This window comes from Sitophilus oryzae, unplaced genomic scaffold (genome assembly GCF_002938485.1).
Source record: "Sitophilus oryzae breed Bouriz unplaced genomic scaffold, Soryzae_2.0 scaffold_1274_pilon_pilon, whole genome shotgun sequence".
Lineage (NCBI taxonomy): Eukaryota > Metazoa > Arthropoda > Insecta > Coleoptera > Curculionidae > Sitophilus > Sitophilus oryzae.
In genome coordinates, this window is record NW_022145920.1 from 815,917 (window position 1) to 837,986 (window position 22,070).

The window sequence follows — 22,070 nt, forward strand, 5'->3', positions numbered from 1 at the left end:
AGAAGTTATAACAAGTGTTCAAAAAGACCATCTTCTTGTGCTAGACAGAAGCCTAGGCGGTTGTAAAATCCCCGTCTGACATTGGCTAACATATTAGGGCTAATCGTATTTTTACTTGAAGCTCATCCAGATTATTAGGCCTATTATGACCATACACTTTGGATTTTACAAAACCCCACAAAAAGAAATCATTGGGAGAAAGATCTGGTGATCTAGCGGGCCGCAAAATAGTTCCATATCCAATAAATAATTAAACGGTGGGGAAAAGTATTGTTCAAATATTCTTGAACAATACGGGCATTGTGGGCAGGGCAACCACCTCAGCAATTTGGTTACTTGAAAACGTGGGATTTTGATCCGCGGTAGCACAAATGAACACTTGCTTTAACACCTGTTCTTCATTAATCAACACATCAGGCTTTTTGTGTTTTTGTGGGGACACGCACCCATTTGTTTCAAAATTATTAATAACTCTTGATATAGAAGGTAAAGATGGAATTGGCCTGTTTACAAAAGTTTGTAGAAAAATTGTTTGTATATCCCGATAAGACCTAATTTGGAAATACCATTTTACAATTTGAATTTTCTTACGAACTTCGTAAACATCCATTATTTTACTTAAAAAAATAAATTTTACATGAGAACTGTCGCGAGAATCTATGTATTCGTTTTGGCTATTATAACACGAATAAATACGAATTCTGAAATATTCTTATCACATATCTACCTATTTTTATTTTATCGCATTTTTTCGCCTGCTTTTTATCCGGCGGACGGGTATACGCTAATTCGTCCGGTTCTGCCTATGTTATTACTACGGTGGTCCGGTCTGTATATTAGGGAAACTTAAATATCTACCGCTATTTGTAAATCTTGGAACCTATCTTATCGGAACTTTTAAATATTCCTTATTCCTTTAGCTATTTTACGTGAAATTTACTTTCAGCAAGATGGGGCTCCCCATCAGAACTTAACTTACAACGAAAATATTAGAATTTTGTTAAATTATTATTGTTCAAATCAATGAATTGGAACCAATGTAGATACCCATATGATGGCCTCCATGATTTCCGGATTTGTCCGTTCTCGATTTCTGATTTTGAGGATTTTTGAAATATGAAATATATCGTGGCAACTAATACGATGTCGAACACCTGGAAAATGCTTTAATAATGCAAGCTTTTAGATATTTGCAAACTCACCCCATTCAAACCCCAACAGTTCAAAAGTAAAATATATCAATTGCAAATAAAATTTTAATATGAGTATATCTATTTTAATAAATACGATTTTTATTTTGTTATTTATCAGGATCTACTAATAAGAAAATGATACCTATAATTTAAATATTGCAGTAAATAGTGAAGATAAATATAGAGTGATACGAGAGTGATATATATTTTTGAGAATATTTTTGAGATTGGCAAGCCAGATCATATAATTTATAAATATACAGGGTGTTCCATTTAAGAAAACGTAACTTTAGTTCATATATTAACCGCATAAAATTAATATGGGCCAACCGTAACGAAATATTTATGAAGCGAAGTGTGATATTTATCCATTGTAACATGAAGTTATTGAAAAAGTAAAGATGATTATAAATAAGTGTTTGTTTTATATTATCGTCTTGGTTATACGGCAATAACAAGGTATAACGAAATGAAGAATATGCTGTGCAATTTAACACTTTGTACTGCATTGACAAATAGTTTGTGATGTGGTCATTCCGGAAAATTTGGGTATATCGCAAGTGACATTTGAAACCTTAAAAAAAGTATTTGTTTTTTTTATACGAAGTGACATTGTGTTTAGAAACCATATACACAGAAATGTCAGTTTATGCCAGGGTTGGCATGATTTAAATCAAATGATTTAAATCATGATTTAAATCGTGTTTTAAATCAAGTGATTTTTTTAATTTTAATCATGTGATTTAAATAAAAAAAAAATTATTGAAACTTTATTATAAATCAAAAAATAACTGTAAAAGTTATAAAAATTGTCCTAGAAACCTATAAAAAATATTTCTATAACATATATAAGAGATAGTAAATCGCAAAAAATAATTGAAAATGTTATAAAACTATATAAAAATATCTATTCATCTATCTAATTGTTGGACCGAATTTTGAACTAAAGATCGGCTAAACGCAGGGAGATTTGTTTTAAAATTTATGTTTAAGTGACAAAAATTCGCTGTTCGAATACATAATAGACTATCATTCGCAAAGTCTAGTGCAGAACTAAGCCCTTCTAATATAGAGACTATATCTTCAATCCCGGGAATCTATAATCGTTGTCAGAAAATATGTTGTTTTATTTTTTTTTGAATCGGTTGTATGTTTCCAAATTCCTACCGACATTTTGATCTGCAGTAAGTACTTTACAATTTGACATTAGATAATACATACGAATTTCATTCTCGACTTAAGACTATTTCCGAACAATACTGTATTGTTTTATTAGGAGTAAAAATTACACTTTTTTTGACGATGCTGTATCTTTGAAGGACCATCGGAAAGCTATTCCGACGTTACAGGGAGGCCCAAAAAGTACATTTTTACTCTGAATAGAACATATTATTTTTTTAAACATCACAAATAATTTTTTAATCAGTTTCAAACATTACAAATAATATAAACAGTAATCGAGCAACAATTTGTACACTCGTTGAATTTAACACTTCATGTCAGTTTAATAATATATTTTTGTATTTTTGTGCTTATAGGCGTAACAGTGCTTTACTTTTATGCCTAGGCGTTAAAATGACAAAAATTAATATTTTTGAGACGTTTGAAAAAAAAAATCCTTTTGATCTGAAGCGAACGACTTTTTTTTGCGGAATATATTGGTGACCGATGTGGAAAAATCACACGCCCTGTAGAATTGTTAATGTTATTGATATCGGAGTATAGATTTAGCCATTTAGGATAGGACTTTCATTGGAAATAAGTCCTAGTCATTTGGAAATCCGATTTAAATATTGTTTTGAATTAAAATCAAAAAAATCTGATTTAAATAAAAAAAATCTGATTTTTTTGATTTTTTTTTAAAAATCGTGATTTTTTCCAACCCTGGTTTATGCATAGATAAAGGAAATACATTTGGATTGGAGCTTCCCGCCAAAATGCATAATTGTTTTAGATCACAAACGTTGTACGCGATCTGGCGCTGTAGAGGTTGCGAAGAACAACCACAAACAAGAACAAAAAGGATTTTCTCTTGTCAAAGTCTACGTTCTACTAAAGTTCTCTACAAACTAAGTAGTATAGTTTTATGAAAAGCATACAGAATGTACCTTTCCAAATATACCAGGCTATCCAAATTCATTTTATAAATCAAAGTCATTATGTTTAATTTTGGTTAGATTTAGGTTCAAATTTGGTTAGAATTAGGTTCAAAAACAAATATTTAGGAGTTTTATTTCAACCAATGTCGTTCATTTTAAAAAGTGAAAAACATATGCAGATCGTATGTTTTGATAGTAGCAATACTTCCATAAAAAGCTTGTTTTTTTCTCGCTTTCAAGATAAAATATAAAAACTTTATAGAAAATATAAAGTTTTTATATTTTCGTTGTATTTCTACTGCAATATCATTCTAATTGTTGAGATTTTTGAAAACTTTCCATAAATGTTTTGAAACACCCTGTATAACCGTTCTATAATGATTATTATTTTTAAGTTTTAATAACGGTTTATTCAAGTTTATTTGTTACCGTAAACTTAGTGCATAATCTATGTAGGGTTACCAGACGTCCGGATTAATCCGGACATATCCGGATTTTCACTATTTTCGGTGGGACCGGGCGGATTTTTCATAAGCGTCCGGATTTTAATATTCCCTTTTAAGACATGTCCCAATACTACTTTACTTATTACTAAGTTACTTAAAAAATCGTCGATAAATTCAGCAGTGTAAATTCATTGTTTTACTTCATAAGTTTTAAGTTTTGAAAGTTATAAATGTATTTTTTTTAAACGTCACAAAAGTATTAATTTTTGCGACATGATTGACAACTTTAAAAAGTCATTTTAACGCCTAAGCATAAGAGTAGAGCACTTTTACGCCTAAGCACAAAAGTACGAAATTAAACGAGCGTAACCATAGCTTCTCGATTATTACTTACAAGATATTACTTTTAAATCTCTTTTTAATATTTGGAACGTTTCAAATTGTTTGAAAAATATTTGTAGCATTTGAAGAAAAAATAGCATATTCTATTCGGAGAAAAATGATTTTTTTTGTCTCGTCTGTACCGGGTGCGTCTCAAAAGGGGCTCACCCCTATAACTTTTTTATTTTTTCAGATAAAAAAACGAGATTTGGTATATGACATAAATTGGGATTGGTTGATGTATTCAGTTGTTTTTGGCCACTTCCTGTTTCACCGGAAATGACTACAACTTTTGATTTTTAAATGGCACCCTCAGTATTTTTTACTTTATTCGATAGAAAATGACATTCTGAATAAAATGACATATCATAATATATAACTTTTGACATTCTCGCTTAGTAAAAAATCGTATCTTAAATATCAATCTAGGGTGCCATGGCTATATTAAAAACACTAATTTTTAATCAAGAAGTAATGGAAAAATAGATTTGATCATCTAATGTTTTTAGTGTCTTGTCCTGACGGGTTAAAAGATGCCCAAATCGTATTTTTAATTATATCTCAATTTTCAAATGGAACGAGGGTGGCTTATTAGCATATTTGGAAATAGCATTTTTTACGAATAATTTGATACCACGCACTTGGTATTTCGAGCCAAATTTTCGTTATAAACCGCATGTTATAGTTTCAAACCATATGGGAAAATGTCAAAAGTTGACATATGACATTCTATTCAGAGTGTCATTTTCAATCGAATAAAGTAAAAATAACCGAGGGTGCCATTTAAAACTCAAAAGTTGTAGTCAATTCCGGTGAAACAGGAAGTGGCCGAAAACAATAGAATACGTCAATCAATCCGAATTTATGTCATATACTAATTGTTTTCACCAAATCTCGTTTTTTAACTCAAAAAATAAAAAGTTATAGGGGTGAGCCACTTTTGAGACGCACCCGGTATATCTTACAGCCTCGCTACAAAAAGTATCATTTTTACTCCTAATATAACAATATACTCTATTTTTGCTTTTATATTACTAAAAAGTTATGACGTCCGGATTTTGTCCCGATTTTTGGGAAGGCTTGCCCGAGGTGGACAAGTTTTAATCTGGTAACCCTAAAATTCTATAAAGTTGCAATAGCAGCAACTCAAATTAAATAATTTTATTTGTCAGAACTTCGAGAAGCCTTCGAAGCAGAAGCTCAAGAAGTCAAGAAGCCACGACTTCTCCTATCAGCAGCCGTTCCAGTCGGCCCCGATAACATCAAAGGAGGCTATGACGTTCCAGCTGTAGCATCTTACCTAGATTTTATTAACTTGATGGCCTACGATTTTCACGGAAAATGGGAAAAAGAAACTGGACATAATGCCCCACTACATTCCCCTAGTTCGGATAGTCAATATCAGAAACAACTAAATGTAGAACATGCCACAAATTTGTGGGTTAAATTGGGAGCACCGAAAGAAAAATTGGTAATAGGTAAGAAACAAAAAAAAAATAGAAATTTGGGTTAACTAATTAATAAAAAAATTGTTATGTATTTGTGCATTAGGGATGCCTACATACGGAAGATCTTTCACACTCTCTAACACGGCTAAACATAGTGTGCATTCTCCATCAAATGCCGGTGGAAAGGAAGGAAAATACACAAAAGAATCTGGATTTTTAGCTTATTACGAAGTAAGATTTCTGATTTATGACACTTGATATCATTTAATTAATTATACATAATGTACTTTGCATTGCTTGCCTTATACAGGGTGGGCCAATGGAAAATTTCCACCCCAATTTTTCTCGTTTAAAATTAAAATTTGGAAAAACGCTCGGACACGTTGATTTAGTTTTCGAGGGCGTATAACATCAAAGGCGGGGGCGGCGCCACCCCTAAATTCTTAAATGGAAAGGGGGGCCGAGTGATACCTCATGTGGAAGGTCTTTCAATTCCCTTTTTAATGATATAGATATCATGTACTTTCGTTCAGTAGTTTTAGAGATTTATTGATTTATAATAGATTTTAATTTATCAGCTAAGTGGTGAAAAAATCGGTTTTTATTTTTTTTCTCTCTCTGTATGTATTTTTTTGGCACACTATGTATACTAAAAATTTTAACTAATCAATCTGCATCGATCCACGCCCAAAAATCTGTCAATTCGGAATAAGTGAAAAATGCTCAATTTTGGCCGGGAAAATTTTTAGAAATAAAAAATAAAAAAAAATTTAAGCTTTTTTTATTTACAAGCTTAATTTTTAGTATACATGGTTTGCCAAAAAAATCCACGCAGAGAGAGAACAAAAATAAAAACTGATTTTTTCACCACTTAGCTGATAAATTAAAATCTAATTTAAATCAATAAATCTCTCAAACTGCTGAACGAAACTACATGATATCTTATATCATTAAAAAGGGAATTGAAGGACCTTTCACATGACGTATCACAAGGGCCCCCTTTCTATTTAAGAATTTAGGGGTGGCGCCGCCCCCGCCTTGGGGGTTATAGGTGTGAAAGTGATTTTATGATATTTTCTTTTCCCCCTCGAAAACTAAATCGACGTGTCCGAGCGTTTTTCCAAATTTTAATTTTAAACGAGAAAAATTAAGGTTGAAAGTTTCCATTGGCCCACCCTGTATAAACTGACTTTTTTTATAAACTTTTAATTTCTACAGGGTGTTTCAAAAAACCTGTGACATGGTGGATAGATTCCTCAGGCAAAAATAAGATTTATTTCTTGTATCAACATTGGTCCGATTCTGCTTCGTTTCCTACTAAAAGCTACAGAGGGTTAATTGTTTTGCGTTATTAAACAAGGGGCATGCATGCATGTGGAATATCACTGGAATATTTTACGAAAAGAAAACATGTGCGCTACTGAATTTTTTTCTATTGTTAGCAAAATTGTGTGTAGACCATAGACTTAAAATAAAATATAGACTGAGCTTCATAAATAGCTGGAACATGCGGTCAGACAATGTCTTGTTATTGTTGCGATGTTGTTGTGTTATTATTTTAGGTTATAACGAGTGCGACACGAGCGATAGATAGGTTGTCTCGGTCGTAACGGTCGTTCCCTGACGACTCTGCCGAGAAACACAACACTGTCTTTCGTTTCTCAAGTACACCTGAACTCTCCGTATCATAGCCGGGTAAATTTTTTATTTTAATGAAGCTATAATTAAATTAAAAATATATCATATTTAAACTTTTTATATTTTATTAAGATTTAGGACAGGTTTTTAAATAAAAGTTTAGAAAAAAACGTCTTAGAGCCCTTAGAAAAGGATAAAAATAATAAAATACACGTTATAGAAGAAATTTTATAATCGAAATTAGGTAATTTTTGAAATTAAAAATAAATTATTAATTTTAGTCAAACATTTACAACCCCTAATATTAATCAAAACAGGATCTATTCCACAGATATAATAGAATCGGCGACAGCGAGAGAAAAAAAAATATCATTGTTGTTTTTTTTCTGGTTAAGTGATGTCTTATTATGTAAATTAGAGATAACATAAATTTGTTCCATTAAAGCAAGGAAGGTGATAGGAAGTGGATAAAATGAAAACTACATTTATTTAACTCGGTACTGTCTTTATTATACCGGGTGTGTCCCAAAAGTGGTTCATCCCCATAATTTTTTTATATTTTCAAATAAAAAAACAAGATTTAGGATGTTAGTATATGACATAAATTAGGATGGATTGACGTATTCAATTGTTTTTGGTCACTTCCTGTTTCACCGGAAATGACTATAACTTTTAATTTTTAAACGGCACCCTCGGTATATTTCTACTTTATTCGATAGAAAATGACACTCTGAATAGAATGACATATCATATGTCAACTTTTGACATTTTCGCATATGGTTTAATTGTAATTGTAACACGCGGTTCATAACGACAATTTGACTCGAAATACCAAGTATGTGGTATCAATATATTCATAAAAAAATGCTTTTTCCAAATATGCTAATGAGCCACCCTTGTTCCATTTGAAAAAATTGACGTATGTATGATTAAAAATACGATTTGTACATCTTTTAACCGGCCTAGACAAGACACGAAACCCATTAGACGATCAAAACTATTTTTCCAAGGCTCCTTGATTAAAACTTAGTGTTTTTAACAACACCATGGTACCCTGGATTGAAATTTAAAAGTTGACATATGATATGTCATTCTATTCAGAGTGTCATTTTTATCGAATAAAGTAGCAATATACCGAGGGTGCCTTTAAAAATCGAAAGATATAATCATTTCGGTAAAACAGGAAGAGACCAAAAACAATTGAATACGTCAATAAATTCTAATTTATATCATATACCTACTAACATACAAATCTGTTTTTATCTGAAAAAATAAAAAAATTATAGGGGTGAGCCACTTTCGAGACGATCCGGTATATTAAAAATATTGTTTGATAATGTAATATCATTTTAAAATTCTTGTATGTTATTTTAGATTCTGAAGATAATTTTAGAATAAACCGGAATATATTTTTAATAAAAACATTATTAATTATTAACAGGGTTATAATTATGATTTTGTTACAATGCAAGTAAGTAAATAATGTAAGAGAAAAAATTCAGATTTTACATTTTACTAAAATATTATCTAAATAATCGCCTTTCTACAACAACGTCACTGACTCCTAATGGGTAAATTGAGAGTTGCCTACCGGTCGAAAGTCGTTTCAAGTCTTAAATGGATTATTTAAGTCAAATTTCTTGTAAATTTGGCACTGGCGAACCACATTTTATAGTTCTTGAACAGAAAAAGTCAATAAAATAAACACTTAAGGACTACAAGCTAAGAAAATGCGTTAATACAGCCGGGAGATAGCGGCAACAAAGCTTTACCGCACACGTGCGACACGTACTACAAGGTAATAAATGAATGAATAGGCTCCCTCGTCTCTAATCGGTGTTGTCATATTGTAAAGAACTTATCCTTTTTAAACAGTATCCGACTTATAATTTAGTAGTATAAGGACTATTTAATACATCTATGGAATATTAAAACCTACTTTATTAGACTGTAGTATTAATATCTCAATATATGTGTATAACAAGAAAAAAATATTGATAATATTAAAGACGTGACAACATAGGCTGGATGAGGAAGGCTCGGTCGACTGTACCCAGAAGTAAACATGTGTACAAAAAAGCTTCTTTGACCGCGTTGAGATGTAAATAGTGTAGTCTATATTTTATTTTAAGTCTATGGTGTAGACTGTTGTAGAATGTAGAATGTTTTGCATTATTATGGGGCTTAATCACCGCGACCTTACAGATCTATTGTGTGTTCCCCTTACTTGAGTTATAGCGGGCTATAACTTATCATACAGTCTCAATGATTTGACAAAATCGAGTATCTGAGACGGCTCCACAGAGGCTAGCTCTAACTTTTCGACATCAGCCGTACTAAAGTTTATGGCACGGACGATTGCCGTCTCGGCGCACTCAGTGATAAGGTATTTTGGTGTTTCCCTATTTTCCTCACAGAATCTGCATTCGCCGTTGTTTCTCAGCTTCAATCTACTGACGTGTCCGTTGAGGAGACAGTGTCCTGTTAGAAACCCCGTGACAATCCGTAGATTTTTCTTACTTAAATCAAGGAAAATCTTTGATTTTTTCCGGTTGTAAGTTCTGAGGAACTTTTTCAAGTATCTTAGACCGCTGGAGGATTCCCACTCCACGTTACGGATGGAGTCCTCCAGGTTCTTCAGTTCCGCTTGAACTTGGTTTCCGCTTAGAAAGCAGAACGGTTCTGGTCCAGTTAGTGGAGTGTTCGCTCATGTTCTAGATAGAGGGTTTGCTTTTTCATTGCATTCTATCCCTTGGTGAGCGGGCACCCAAAGTAGGGAGACTTTATTTTCTTTGGTGTAGACCGTTTAATGCCTATTAAAAGTTGTATCCCGATATTTTCTCGATTTCGATCTCCTTGATAAGATAAAGGAAATTTTATTAATCACAATTAATAAATGTCCCTATTGGACTTGAATTAAAAAATTAATAAAATTTTGTTTTCCCATACAGGAGACCGAAATCCACAACATTAACAAAAGAAAAAAAGTCAATAGAGCACATGTATTTTTTAGAAAAGTATTCCATTTATAACCCAGCACATCTCATTGAGCACGTCCCTTGTCCATACATTTATAGCATTAAAATATAGCTAAAATAGTAGCACTGATCGAGAAAAAAATTAAGATTTTAACTCCCTGTAGCTACGAAACAAAGCGGAATAGGATCTATGTTGATATGAAAAATAAATCTTATTTTTACGTCAGGAATCTCCCCACGAGAGATGGCACCGGCTTTTTAAAACACCCTATATAAGATATTTATGAAGAAATATCCATTTTAAATATTCAAAAACATTAGAATTTGTTAAGAATTTTTTATGTCATGCTCAGCTGGTAATTACCAAACAGATTTTTGTTAAATATCAATAAAGATACCGTATGATCGAAAAAAAAACGGCGAGCCAATGACGATCAATGACATTTCCCATATAAATTTACATATAAAATGACAGCGATCTTCATTTCATAGCCATCGTTGACGCCGTTTTTTCTCGATCATACGGTATAACCAAAATGGGACAAAAATAAAATGTTCTGTACTAAAATTCATTTATTTTAGATTATATAAAATATAGATATAATTCTCTTAAGGTGGTATATTATGGAGTATTAACACTTAATAAAAATTATTTTCCAACAAATAAAAAGTTATTATACTCTAGTTAAGAGAACATGCATTTAAACCTGTTGTATTATCTATTTTTTTCAAAACCAATTATTTTATTTAACTGCCTTATAAATTGTTTTCAAATTTTGTGTAGTATTGTTTTTGTTAAAAGTAATCATACTAACATAAAGAAAATTTTTCTTTTATTGTTACATCTTGATGTATATTGTGTAGTCTCTTTGGCATGCTGGGACATATCAACATAATTTTGCTATTTCTGATCCTATAGCTTTATTATTAATTTTAAATTTTTGGTGCATTCTTATGTAATTCTTTAATGATTTATTTCTCTATTTCATTATTGTCCTAATAGCCTTTTGTTTTTGTGATAATGTTTTTACCGCACCTTCACTTGAGACATGATTTGTACCATGTTTAATACTTGCAGAAATTTGGTGTTTAAGGTACATATATTTTATACAGGGTGGCCCATCGAAAACGTTCCGCAAGGCATAACGGCTAGGGTATTTTATTTTAGAAAATCGAAAAACACACAGGGACAACTTTTTCCCCAAACATGATTGCAAAATCTTCAACCCTCTAAGCGGGGGTGTCATCCCCCAATTTTTTTCAAATGGGAAGGGGGGTCAAGTGGCGCCGCAATGAAAAGAGCTTTTTATTCTCTATATTTTCCCGCTTCGTTTTTGAAAATTGGTAGAGTCATAGAAAAAATATGAGGATTCAAATTTGAAAAGTTTATTTAAACCTTTATCAGAGTAAATAATAAGAATAAATTCGTTCGACCAATTTGCTGTTTTTTCTTATTATTTCTAGATGTTTACGCATGTTTTCACTTGCCACAAGGTTGAACGATCAGGTGCGGTAGTTGCTAGCTAGCTGTTCTGTGACTTGTGCGTTGAAGTTCTTCTCAATATCGTTAAACTTTTTAACAATTATGATTTACTCACTTGCAGAAAAAGTGGAAATAATCGAACTTTGTTTTAAAAATAATGAATGTGGCAATCGGGTTGCGCAGGTATTCAATGAACGCCATCCTGACAAACACCTTTATGGCAAAATTGTTCGCGAGTTAGTAGCAAAATTTCGTGAAACTGGTTCCGTTATGAATAAAAAGAGGCAGAGGAAAAATCCTGTAGTAAATGAAGCTATGGAGGTATCCGTATTGGGCCAAGTTGCCATGGATAGTACGCTGAGTACAAGAAAATTAGCTAATGAGACCGGCGTGAATCGTACAAATTTCCAAAGGATATTAAAAAAACACAAGTTCCACCCGTACATAATTCAATTAGTACAAGAACTCAACGAAGATAATTTTGATCGTCGCTTGCAATTTTGTGGAACTATGAGTGAACGAGTGGCGAATGATAATAATTTCCTATTTAATGTGTGTTTTTCGGATGAGTGTACTTTCTTTTTGAATGATGTAGTTAATCGGCAAAACTGTCGGTACTGGGCTGAGGACAACCCCAGGGTTTTTCACGAGGTGCACACACAAAACCCTCAGAAATTGAACGTGTGGGCTGGTATTTTTGGAAATTCTATTGTGGGTCAGTTTAACGATATTGAGAAGAACTTCAACGCACAAGTCACAGAACAGCTATCTAGCAACTACCGCACCTGATCGTTCAACCTTGTGGCAAGTGAAAAATGCGTAAACATCTAGAAATAATAAGAAAAAACAGCAAATTGGTCGAAGGAATTTATCCTTATCATTTAGTCTGATAAATGTTTAAATAAACTTTTCAAATTTCAATCCTTCATATTTTCTCAATGACTCGACCGATTTTCAAAAACGAGGCGGGGAAATATAAAGAATAGAAAGCTCTTTTCATTGCGGCGCCACTTGACCCCCCCCTTCCCGTTTGAAAAAGTTGGGGATGACACCCCCTGCTCAGAGGGTTGAAGATTTTGCAATCATTTTGGGACAAAAGTTGTCCCCCTCACAAACAGAATTGACGTATTTTTGGATTTTTTGAAAAAAGATATACCCTAGCCGTTTTGCCTTGCGAAACGTTTTCGATGGGCCACCCTGTATACCATCTGGTACCTTGGACTTATCTCTCCAAAGGGTATTTCGCCACTGAGCTGTAAGAAAATCTACAAAACAAAATAGTTATTTTTTGTAAACACTTCTGCGTTAAACCCAAACGGAAACTACTTGTCAGAAGTTATGTTTACAGTTATACAAATTTGACTAACAAAAAAAATGCTTAACGTTTCGGAAAGTTTATCTCTTTACGTGGTCGCGCGTCGGAAGCAAAAAATACAAAAATAAGGAAAAACTATTTAAAATATTTAAATTCAACTATTCGAGAATACTTTAGTTTTTTAAAACAGATACGTCTACAAGAAACCGTTGATGGAGTGGTGGACTAAGGCTGTCGGGAGCCCGGGGCGGCGAAGCTAAATGTGGCCCCCGGTCTGTTCAGATAATGATATACTTCTAATGCATATTTTGTAAAGATGGAATTTTACAAAACGTATTGTATGACCAAATTGAAGTATTTATACAGGGTGTCCCAGGCTGAGCTTGCATTAGAAGTTTCTAGAGAACTACCAAAGAAGTACAATATCTGGATCGGAGATTTTTTCGGCATATCATTGTTTCACAACGAGATCTATCGATTAAAAACATTTTCAATATGGCGGCACTTCCGGAAGTACCGGAGTTGACAGAACTTTCTTATTTTAAACGGGTGCCCTCATATTTTAAACGGTTTTGCCTTATTAAGTAATTGTTATCAGGTAGTAATTGTTAATTTTGAACTTTAACTTGATATAATGTCATTTTACAGAACGTCAACGGCATTTTAACGGTTTCTTGTAGACGTATCCAAAGGACGTATCTGTTTAAAAAAACTAAAGTGTTCTCAAATAGTTGAATTTAAATATTTTAAAAAGTTTTTCCTTTATTCTTTGTATTTTTTTTGCTTCCGACGACGGAAAGAGATAAACTTTCCGAAACGTTAAGCATTTTTTCTTTGTTAAGCAAATTTGTATAACTGTAAACATAACTTCTAACAAGTAGTTTCCGTTTGGGTTTAACGCAGAAGTGTTTGCAAAAAATAACTATTTTATTTTGTAGATTTTCTTGCAGTTTAGGGGCGAAATACCCAAATAGGATTTTGGAGAGATGAATCCGCCACATAGGTATAGACATTTTTATAATGGACTTAATATCTTATTAAACCATACTAATAAACAAACTTTGTACATCTGTCAACAAATCCAAATCCCAACAAAGCTGAAACAAATAATATAGGCATATCCAAACCATGTGCGATGATACGAATCCAAAACCTGCAGGTTTTTTCCCAGGTTTCTTTGTGCACAAAGAGATGCATATATACGAAAGTAAAATCTTTTGAAAAAAAAACTACTTTTATAGTGCAGAACCATAAATATTTTAATAAACAAAGTAACAATATTGCTTGAAGCTTAAAAGCTTATTCTAGCTCAAGCCAAAACAATTTTAGCTCAAGCCTATTCAATTTTAAAATATAATGTTAATGTAACGGCGGCGATTCATCTATTTTTTTTTACTTTACTAGATTTGTGAAATGTTGAGAAACGGTGCCACTTATTATTGGAACGAAGAGATGAAAGTTCCATACCTGGTCGATGGTGATCAGTGGGTCGGTTTCGATGACGAGAAATCAATCAGACACAAAATGAAATGGATTAAAGAAAACGGATATGGTGGTGCTATGGTATGGACAATTGACATGGACGATTTTACTGGTACGGTATGTGGAGGAGATGTAAAATATCCACTAATAGGTGCTATGAGGTAAAATTGCGTTCTTGATTCAGGCATATTTAGTACCTTTGATCTCTTTTATTTATTTAGAGAAGAATTACGTGGTATAACTAGAGGTAAAGATGCCAAAGATGTAGATTGGGCTGCCATTGCCGGACCTAGTGAAGATGAGGAAGAGGAAGAAGAAGAGGAGAAACCAAAACCTATTAAAATATCTGCTTCAGAAGTACTTAAACGAGCTAGAAAACCGTCAACTAAAAATCGAATAAGGTCATCAACAAAAAAGGTACTTTTTATCAAATAAGTTATTTTATACAGTCATAAAATATTTCTGTATAGTTCGCAAACCCCAAGTCTTTTGCTACATAACCAGTTGGTCTCAAAAGCGTCCAGGAGCAGGAAAATTCTTACCAGAAGATATTAATCCAGCTTTGTGTACTCACATTATCTATGCTTTTGCTACTTTGGAGGAACACAAGCTTACAGAAGCCAGCGACAAAGATCCAGAAATGTATGATAGAGTTATAGCATTAAGAGAAAAGAATCCGGACTTGAAAGTAAATCAATTTTAGTCAATAATTTTCTGAAATATAATTTATGATATTTTTAGGTTCTTCTAGCTATCGGAGGCTGGGCGTTTGGTTCTACACCGTTTAAGGAATTAACTGGAAACGTATTCAGAATGAATCAGTTTGTCTACGATGCTATAGATTTTCTTAGAGAGTATAAATTTAATGGATTGGATGTAGACTGGGAATATCCTAGAGGTAAATATAATGCAATAAAATAGCAAAATATATCTACAATCTTTGACAATCAATTTTGGACAAAACAAATAAAGCCAGTCTGATGAGCCTATATTTTTTTAATTATTTTCCAATTTTGACGAATTTGAGTTTTTGGCGGAGTGCGCGTCTTAAGGAATATTATTCTTTAGACTATTTTGTTCTTTTGACATATATCCTCTAATTGATAAAACGCGATAAAGAGCGTTTTTCATTTTCTTTTGTTCTTGGCGGTGTCTTATAACGAACGTATAAAGATGTCAATTTTTGTTGAAATCATATTGTCGTTCCATCATTAGTGAAGATAAGAAGATGTGTTTTTTTTTTAACTTGTCCTACTTTTTTGTAAAACGGAATATACTGTAAACAAAATTTTCAGAGCCCTATAGTTTCTGAGCTAAAAGGTATTTTTAAAATTTTACATTTGGGGACACCGTTTAGGTGGTCGTAAAGTAGGTCTTCTGCCATGGGGTACGTAGGTCTTCTGCCATGCTGGTTCCTTTCTCTTCTTCTCTGCCTTATCCATCTGACAACGTCGTTTGTTTGGCACTTTTCTCTTATGTCTACATTTCTCTGTCTGTCCCTCAATGTGTATCCAGTTATCATTCTTAAGGTCTTCATTTCAGTAGTTCGTAGGATTCTCTTTGTTACTGATGTTTCAGCTCTGGTTTCCGCACCATATGTCATCACTGGTCGTATGCAGGTTTTGTATATTCTTGACTTACATTCTGTACTCAAATGTTTGTTTTTCCATATGGGATATTTAAGATGTCCTGATATTGCGGCAGCTTTATTGGCTTGTTTCCTTACTTCTTCTTCCAGGAATCCTGAGCTTGTAATTTTGCATCCGAGGTATTCGAATGACATTATCTGATCAATAGTTTTGTTTTTTATTACCAATTTGCACCGTAGAGGCTCCTTTGTAATGGTCATGCATTTGGTCTTATTTGTGGAAATTGCATGTTAAGTTTTTCTGCCTGTCTGTTAAAAGCTTGTAGTATTCTTTGGAGGTCGTCCTCTGACTCTGCAATAAGTACTGCGTCATCGGCATAGCATAATATGTTTACTTTATGCATTCCCATTCGATATCCTAATCCAGTATTCTTGACGGTTTTTATTACTTGATCCATGATTGTGTTGAATAACATAGGGATGAGACTGTCTCCTTGGCGAATACCAGTTGTAGTTCGAAGATGCTGCCTTTAAATTCAACCAATAAAATTAATATCGTATCATCGTATCGTCGGATAACGGATGCATGAAAATCAAGCTTAAAAGGATTAAATTTAATATTATATTCTTTATGGTATTGCCATTAATAGCTTGGCTGTTACATTCCAAATAGTTTTAATGTAAAATCCTTATAGTCTTGGCCGATTTTTCTTTTCATATTAAATGCCCAATCGGTCAAAATATTGGCCAGTGCCGAGATTGAGATGTTCGCATCCAAAATTTAGATTCTATCTTTTATAAAGTCCATAAACTGTTTCCATACATACTGGTGATTAATTATAGTGTTTTTCGGCTTACTTTTGGCAACTTTTTCTTTAATTGCACTTAAAGAATTGTTTCCAAATCGAGACATTTTTAGAATACCTATTAAAAATAATTTACGTCTAAGTGACAAATGTGTTATTGTCACTTAGACATTTTGCGGGAAATTTTCGCCGGGTAATTTTCTATTTTAGCGGGCAAGTGTCGCCGAAAATTCCCCCCTACATATGAGATTTTTTGTAGATGAGTGAAATATTCTTCAAAAGATAATTTGTTTATTAGATATATAACAAAAGAAATCAAAATGGTATTTTACTGAGATATTTATAATTCGTACACATATTAAAATTTTATTATACACTTAAAATATTTTACTATTATACTGTTACCACTGAAACTTATTTGAATATTTTCAAATACTTTCTTAAAATATTAGTCGTATAAACTAAAACAAAAATATATCAGATATTAAATGACATGTTCAATATGCTCCGGGTTTTGGTGCAAACTGTTGTAAACATTGTTGGCAAATTGTCCTGATTCTTCTCAAAACGTTGATTAAACGGGATGGGTCGTAACCACCGTAATAACAAGGCCGCACATCTTATTCGTGACGTCATCAACTGGAGGCCTAAACTTTGATTGCATTTGATACACTTTATACGTATATAATGGATATAAACTTTAATTGCACCGAATTTTTAATAAATAATAATTAAACATAAAATTTAAAATACATCTTGATATCTCACATTATCCATCGTCATTGTATTTATTTATGCTGTAAGTGTGTCTAAGTTTCTTTTATTTCCTTTTCCAAGTCTATCATTTTTTTTTACAACAGTAGTTTTTCAGACGTGTATTTCTAATAGAATTTATGACATTTTTTACGATAACTTGGCATTATAAATAGTACATTGCGGAAACTTTAATAATGGTGTTATTATTTTTAATCTAATACAAAGATATTTTTGATAAAAATATATTTTTATTGTGAATTTTGAGAAACTCCTCATGGCTTTGCAAAACTTTGTTAAAAATCATATGTTCAAATAAAACTATATTAGTTATTTCATCTTTTGGAAACCCAAGACTGCCTTTAGTAAGGTTTTTTATACGTGTATTTTGTTTAATATCACTGTTGTCTGAGAATGTTAAATTATTCTTACATGTATCGCATTTAATTTCCTTTAAGACAATATAACAGCAATATCCTTCTAAATAAGCAATAACAGGCCTTTCTTCTTTCACACTTTCGATATCTTGTTTAGAAATAGTCATGTCGATGTTAAACCATTCTGATTCGATGGTACTTGTATCGCGTGGTATTTCTTTAGACAAGGTATTGTCATCATAAAATCATAAAAAGTATCGATTTTTATAGAACCAAAACAAGTAGATTTTAAGGACATTGATGACTGAATCCTAAGTTTCTTTTCGCCTTCATATAAATGTCGAACACAAATATTGTACTGACTCCCAGCTAAGTTAATATCTTTAATATTGAATACAGATAAAAGTTATAAATTTATTATTTTCATCGCATTTTAAAACTTCGAAATATATCTACTGAGTGAAAAAAAAATCCACAATTTGAACTTTTATCGGGTAATTATCAACGCTGCTAAATAGAGTTACGCCTACAGTTGGTGACGTCACGAGATTTTTACGTCACAGCTGTCGGGCCTTGTTATTACGGTGGTTACGGATGGGTTCGCAAATATCTAAATGCTCGCCTCGCTTGCCTGATTCTCCAAGTCTTCGGCATTATTGTACTTACCACGATATATTTTATTTTTCAAGAATCCTTTCGGAAATCGAGGGTCCCAGTTCCAATCCATAGATTTGAGATATAGGCGTTTAAAAAAATTCTAATATTTTCGTTTGTGTTAAAAGCTACTAACTGTCACTGTCACTAGAAAATTGCCATGGCGACACCAGCCATCTTGATTGTTATTTTATTGAAAAATCGCTTTTTATTCAAAATCTGAGCCGGATAGGTATAGAAAACCCTAATAGAGTTTGAAAGAACATTTAAATCTGCTTTGACTTATTTTAAGAAATACAGAGTGTTGTGAATTTGAAATAACGAAGTTTTTATGTAAAATAAATATTTAAAATAGAGCAGGAATTTTTGATACCCCTGTATAAATTTAAAGAAGCAATCAATTTTTTTAGTAAAGTCTATTGCTCTGGCTTAAAAGTCAGTACAAGAATGAATTCTGAAAAGTAATGTACAGGGTGTTAAAAAATCTTTTTATTATAGCATGCATATTTAAATATTATTAAATATCTCAAAAACCAAACCTTTTAAACATATTAAACCCTTATAATAAATGATTTATTTTATGTCCTAGAATCCAAAAATTAAATAAAATACCGGGTGTTCCATAAGAAAATATATAACTCTGGTATGGATCTTAGTTCTGACCTCGGTTCTGACACACCCTGTACATTTCAACATAATTTTAAATTACGCACATTGTCTTCCCACATATATACATACACGTATACCCATAAAATATTTTGTTTCGACATCTTTCCGTATTTGTATAATTAACCGAGGCTGATGAGGTGCGCACCCTGTGTTGTTGTCCAGAATTTAATGTCGGTTTGTTTATTTATTTGATAAATTATAAGCCGTGTTTCGACAGGTGTCGATGACAAAATAGCATACGTTTCCCTACTGAAAGAGCTAAGAGTAGCATTCGAAGGGGAAACTAAAACAAGTGGACAGCCCCGATTACTTCTTACAGCCGCTGTTCCCGCATCTTTCGAAGCTATAGCTGCCGGATACGATGTTCCAGAAATAGCCAAATATTTAGATTTCATCAACGTAATGACATATGATTTTCATGGTCAGTGGGAAAGGACTGTAGGCCACAACAGTCCTCTGTTTCCTTTGGAAAGTGCTACAGGTTATCAAAAGAAATTGACAGTTGTAAGTACTAAAATTTTTCAAGTATACCGGGTGGTGCATTGTTGTTGGATACATAGGAAATTTCATTTCAAATTTTTAACTGTCCAAATATTGGCTTTCCTATTAAGTTTACAGCTAAGTCGAAAACAGTTTTTTAAGGTCTGCCTATGCTGAATATACATAAAACCAATTTGAACAATTTTGGACAAGCCGATTTTGAATAACTTAAGAAAAACTGCCTCTATTTTTAAACTAAAACTGAACAGATTGTTGTGTTCTCTATACTACTACGTACCAAACTATAGTACCAAAGCTTAGTATCCCCGAACTGTATTTTTTTATTTAAAACTGACTCGAATGAGGTAAATGTAGATGTAGAATGAGTGAGAGGGAGGGGGGGTTAATTACTGCGAACTTAAAGATCTATCGTGCCCCCTTCCTTGAGTGATAACTCATCGAATGACGCAAAAGCCTAACGTTTAGAAAATTCAGTTTGACATTCGCAAAATTTTAGGATAACAACTTAGGTACTCTAGCATTTGCCTAGTTTTAATTTAAAAATATATGTAGTTTTTCTTGAATTACATAAAATCGGCTTGTCCAATATTGTTCAAATTAGAATGTATTCAGCATACATTCTTAACAGCATTATTTACATTAAATAACAGCACTTTTCGATTTTCTTTAAAATGAATATATTATGTTCTTTGCGTAAAAAATAATTACTACGTTTTTTAAACCAAAATTCTCTGAGAAAAAATGATAAATATTTAGTTTGTAGGATTTCCAAGGATTGCTTTAATTAATCGCCTCTTAATATCGATATTTTGAAGAAAGACTTATAGTAATTTTATTGGCTTTAATGTCAAATTTGTTTTGGTAACTCAATAAATACTCGTGAAAATAATCACTTTTGGTTCGTGTTTTTGTGGAAGGTCTTACGCCATTGATATGAGTCACTTCAATAATTGGTAATAATTAAATATCTTCATGACGAAAATATTTTCTAGCTAATAGAGCTAATGTTTAATAAGAATGTATTCTTCCCCCGACTCACGATATTAATAAAATATTATTAAATATTATTCTATGTTTAGGATTATTCTGCTAGAGAATGGGTCAAACAAGGAGCACCTAAAGAAAAATTGATGATTGGTATGCCAACATATGGTCGTAGTTTCGAGTTGGTTAACGAAACCCAGTACGATATCGGTGCACCTGCAAGCGGTGGAGGCAAACCAGGCAAATATACTTCCGAAGCAGGTTTCATGAGTTTCTATGAAATCTGTGATTTCCTGCAAGGCGATAACGTGACCCTGGTTTGGGATAACGAACAACAAGTACCCTTCGCTTACAAAGAGAATCAGTGGGTTGGTTTTGATGACGAAAGAAGTTTGAAAACTAAGGTAAAGTTCTTAATATTATTTGAGAGAAAACAATTCTATCCAGATTATTCTACTTTAGATGGCCTGGCTGAAGGAAGAAGGATTTGGAGGCATAATGATTTGGTCAGTTGATATGGATGACTTCAAAGGTTCCTGTGGTAGTGGAAAATATCCACTCATTAATGCGATGAGACAAGAATTAGAGGGCTATAAAGTAAAGTTAGAGTTTGAGGGCCCTTATGAGACTAATGTCGGTTCAGGACAGTACACCACCAAAGATCGTAAGTAAATATTACGTTTACCACTAGATTTTAGGAGATCATTTTTTCTGACCTTTTTTCTCCGGCCGTTTTATTATGGAAAGCACTTATGTGACATACTCTATTATTACTCTTATTAGCAAATATATATTATTATATTTTACCTCGCTGTTTGCAATACAATATTAAAAGTTAATATAATACGATCACGAAAAAAAAAACGGCATCAAAGATGGCTAGGGAATGACAATCGATTATAATTTTGGCGAAGTCAAGCTCTACACTTCATTTACTTACTCTTCTTTATTTTTTGTAAAATGTAGAATGTAGAGTGAGTGGGAGCGGGGTTAATCACCGCCGCGATCTTAAAGATCTATTATTATGTCCCACTTTCTTGAGTTAAACTAATCACACATGGGTATTTTTCTCTTGTAGGGGCACAAGATATTTTTCATCCTTCTGTGATAACAGATATTCTTTCTCCGAGGAGTGGACATTTACGTCTTACGAGGGTATACAGCCTTCCACGGTTGGGGTTTGGCTCACCGTGTCCTTCAGAGTCGAGGAGCTTGTCTCCGGCTGAGGTACCCGTGAGGTGGAAGCTGGTGAATCTGTCTCCATTTTCTCCACCT

General features: G+C 32.8%; 1 protein-coding gene across 1 annotated transcript in view; it reads left to right on the plus strand.

Moving 5' to 3' along the window:
* LOC115874312 (probable chitinase 10) overlaps positions 1 to 22,070 on the plus strand; it is a 90,180-nt gene that overhangs the window by 65,981 nt on the left and 2,129 nt on the right. Inside the window, 10 exon segments of the mRNA XM_030889417.1 lie at positions 5,292 to 5,597; positions 5,671 to 5,798; positions 14,386 to 14,624; positions 14,685 to 14,851; positions 14,854 to 14,880; positions 14,934 to 15,151; positions 15,205 to 15,361; positions 19,528 to 19,814; positions 20,891 to 21,199; positions 21,258 to 21,459. Of these exon segments, the coding sequence (XP_030745277.1) occupies positions 5,292 to 5,597; positions 5,671 to 5,798; positions 14,386 to 14,624; positions 14,685 to 14,851; positions 14,854 to 14,880; positions 14,934 to 15,151; positions 15,205 to 15,361; positions 19,528 to 19,814; positions 20,891 to 21,199; positions 21,258 to 21,459 (2,040 nt within the window).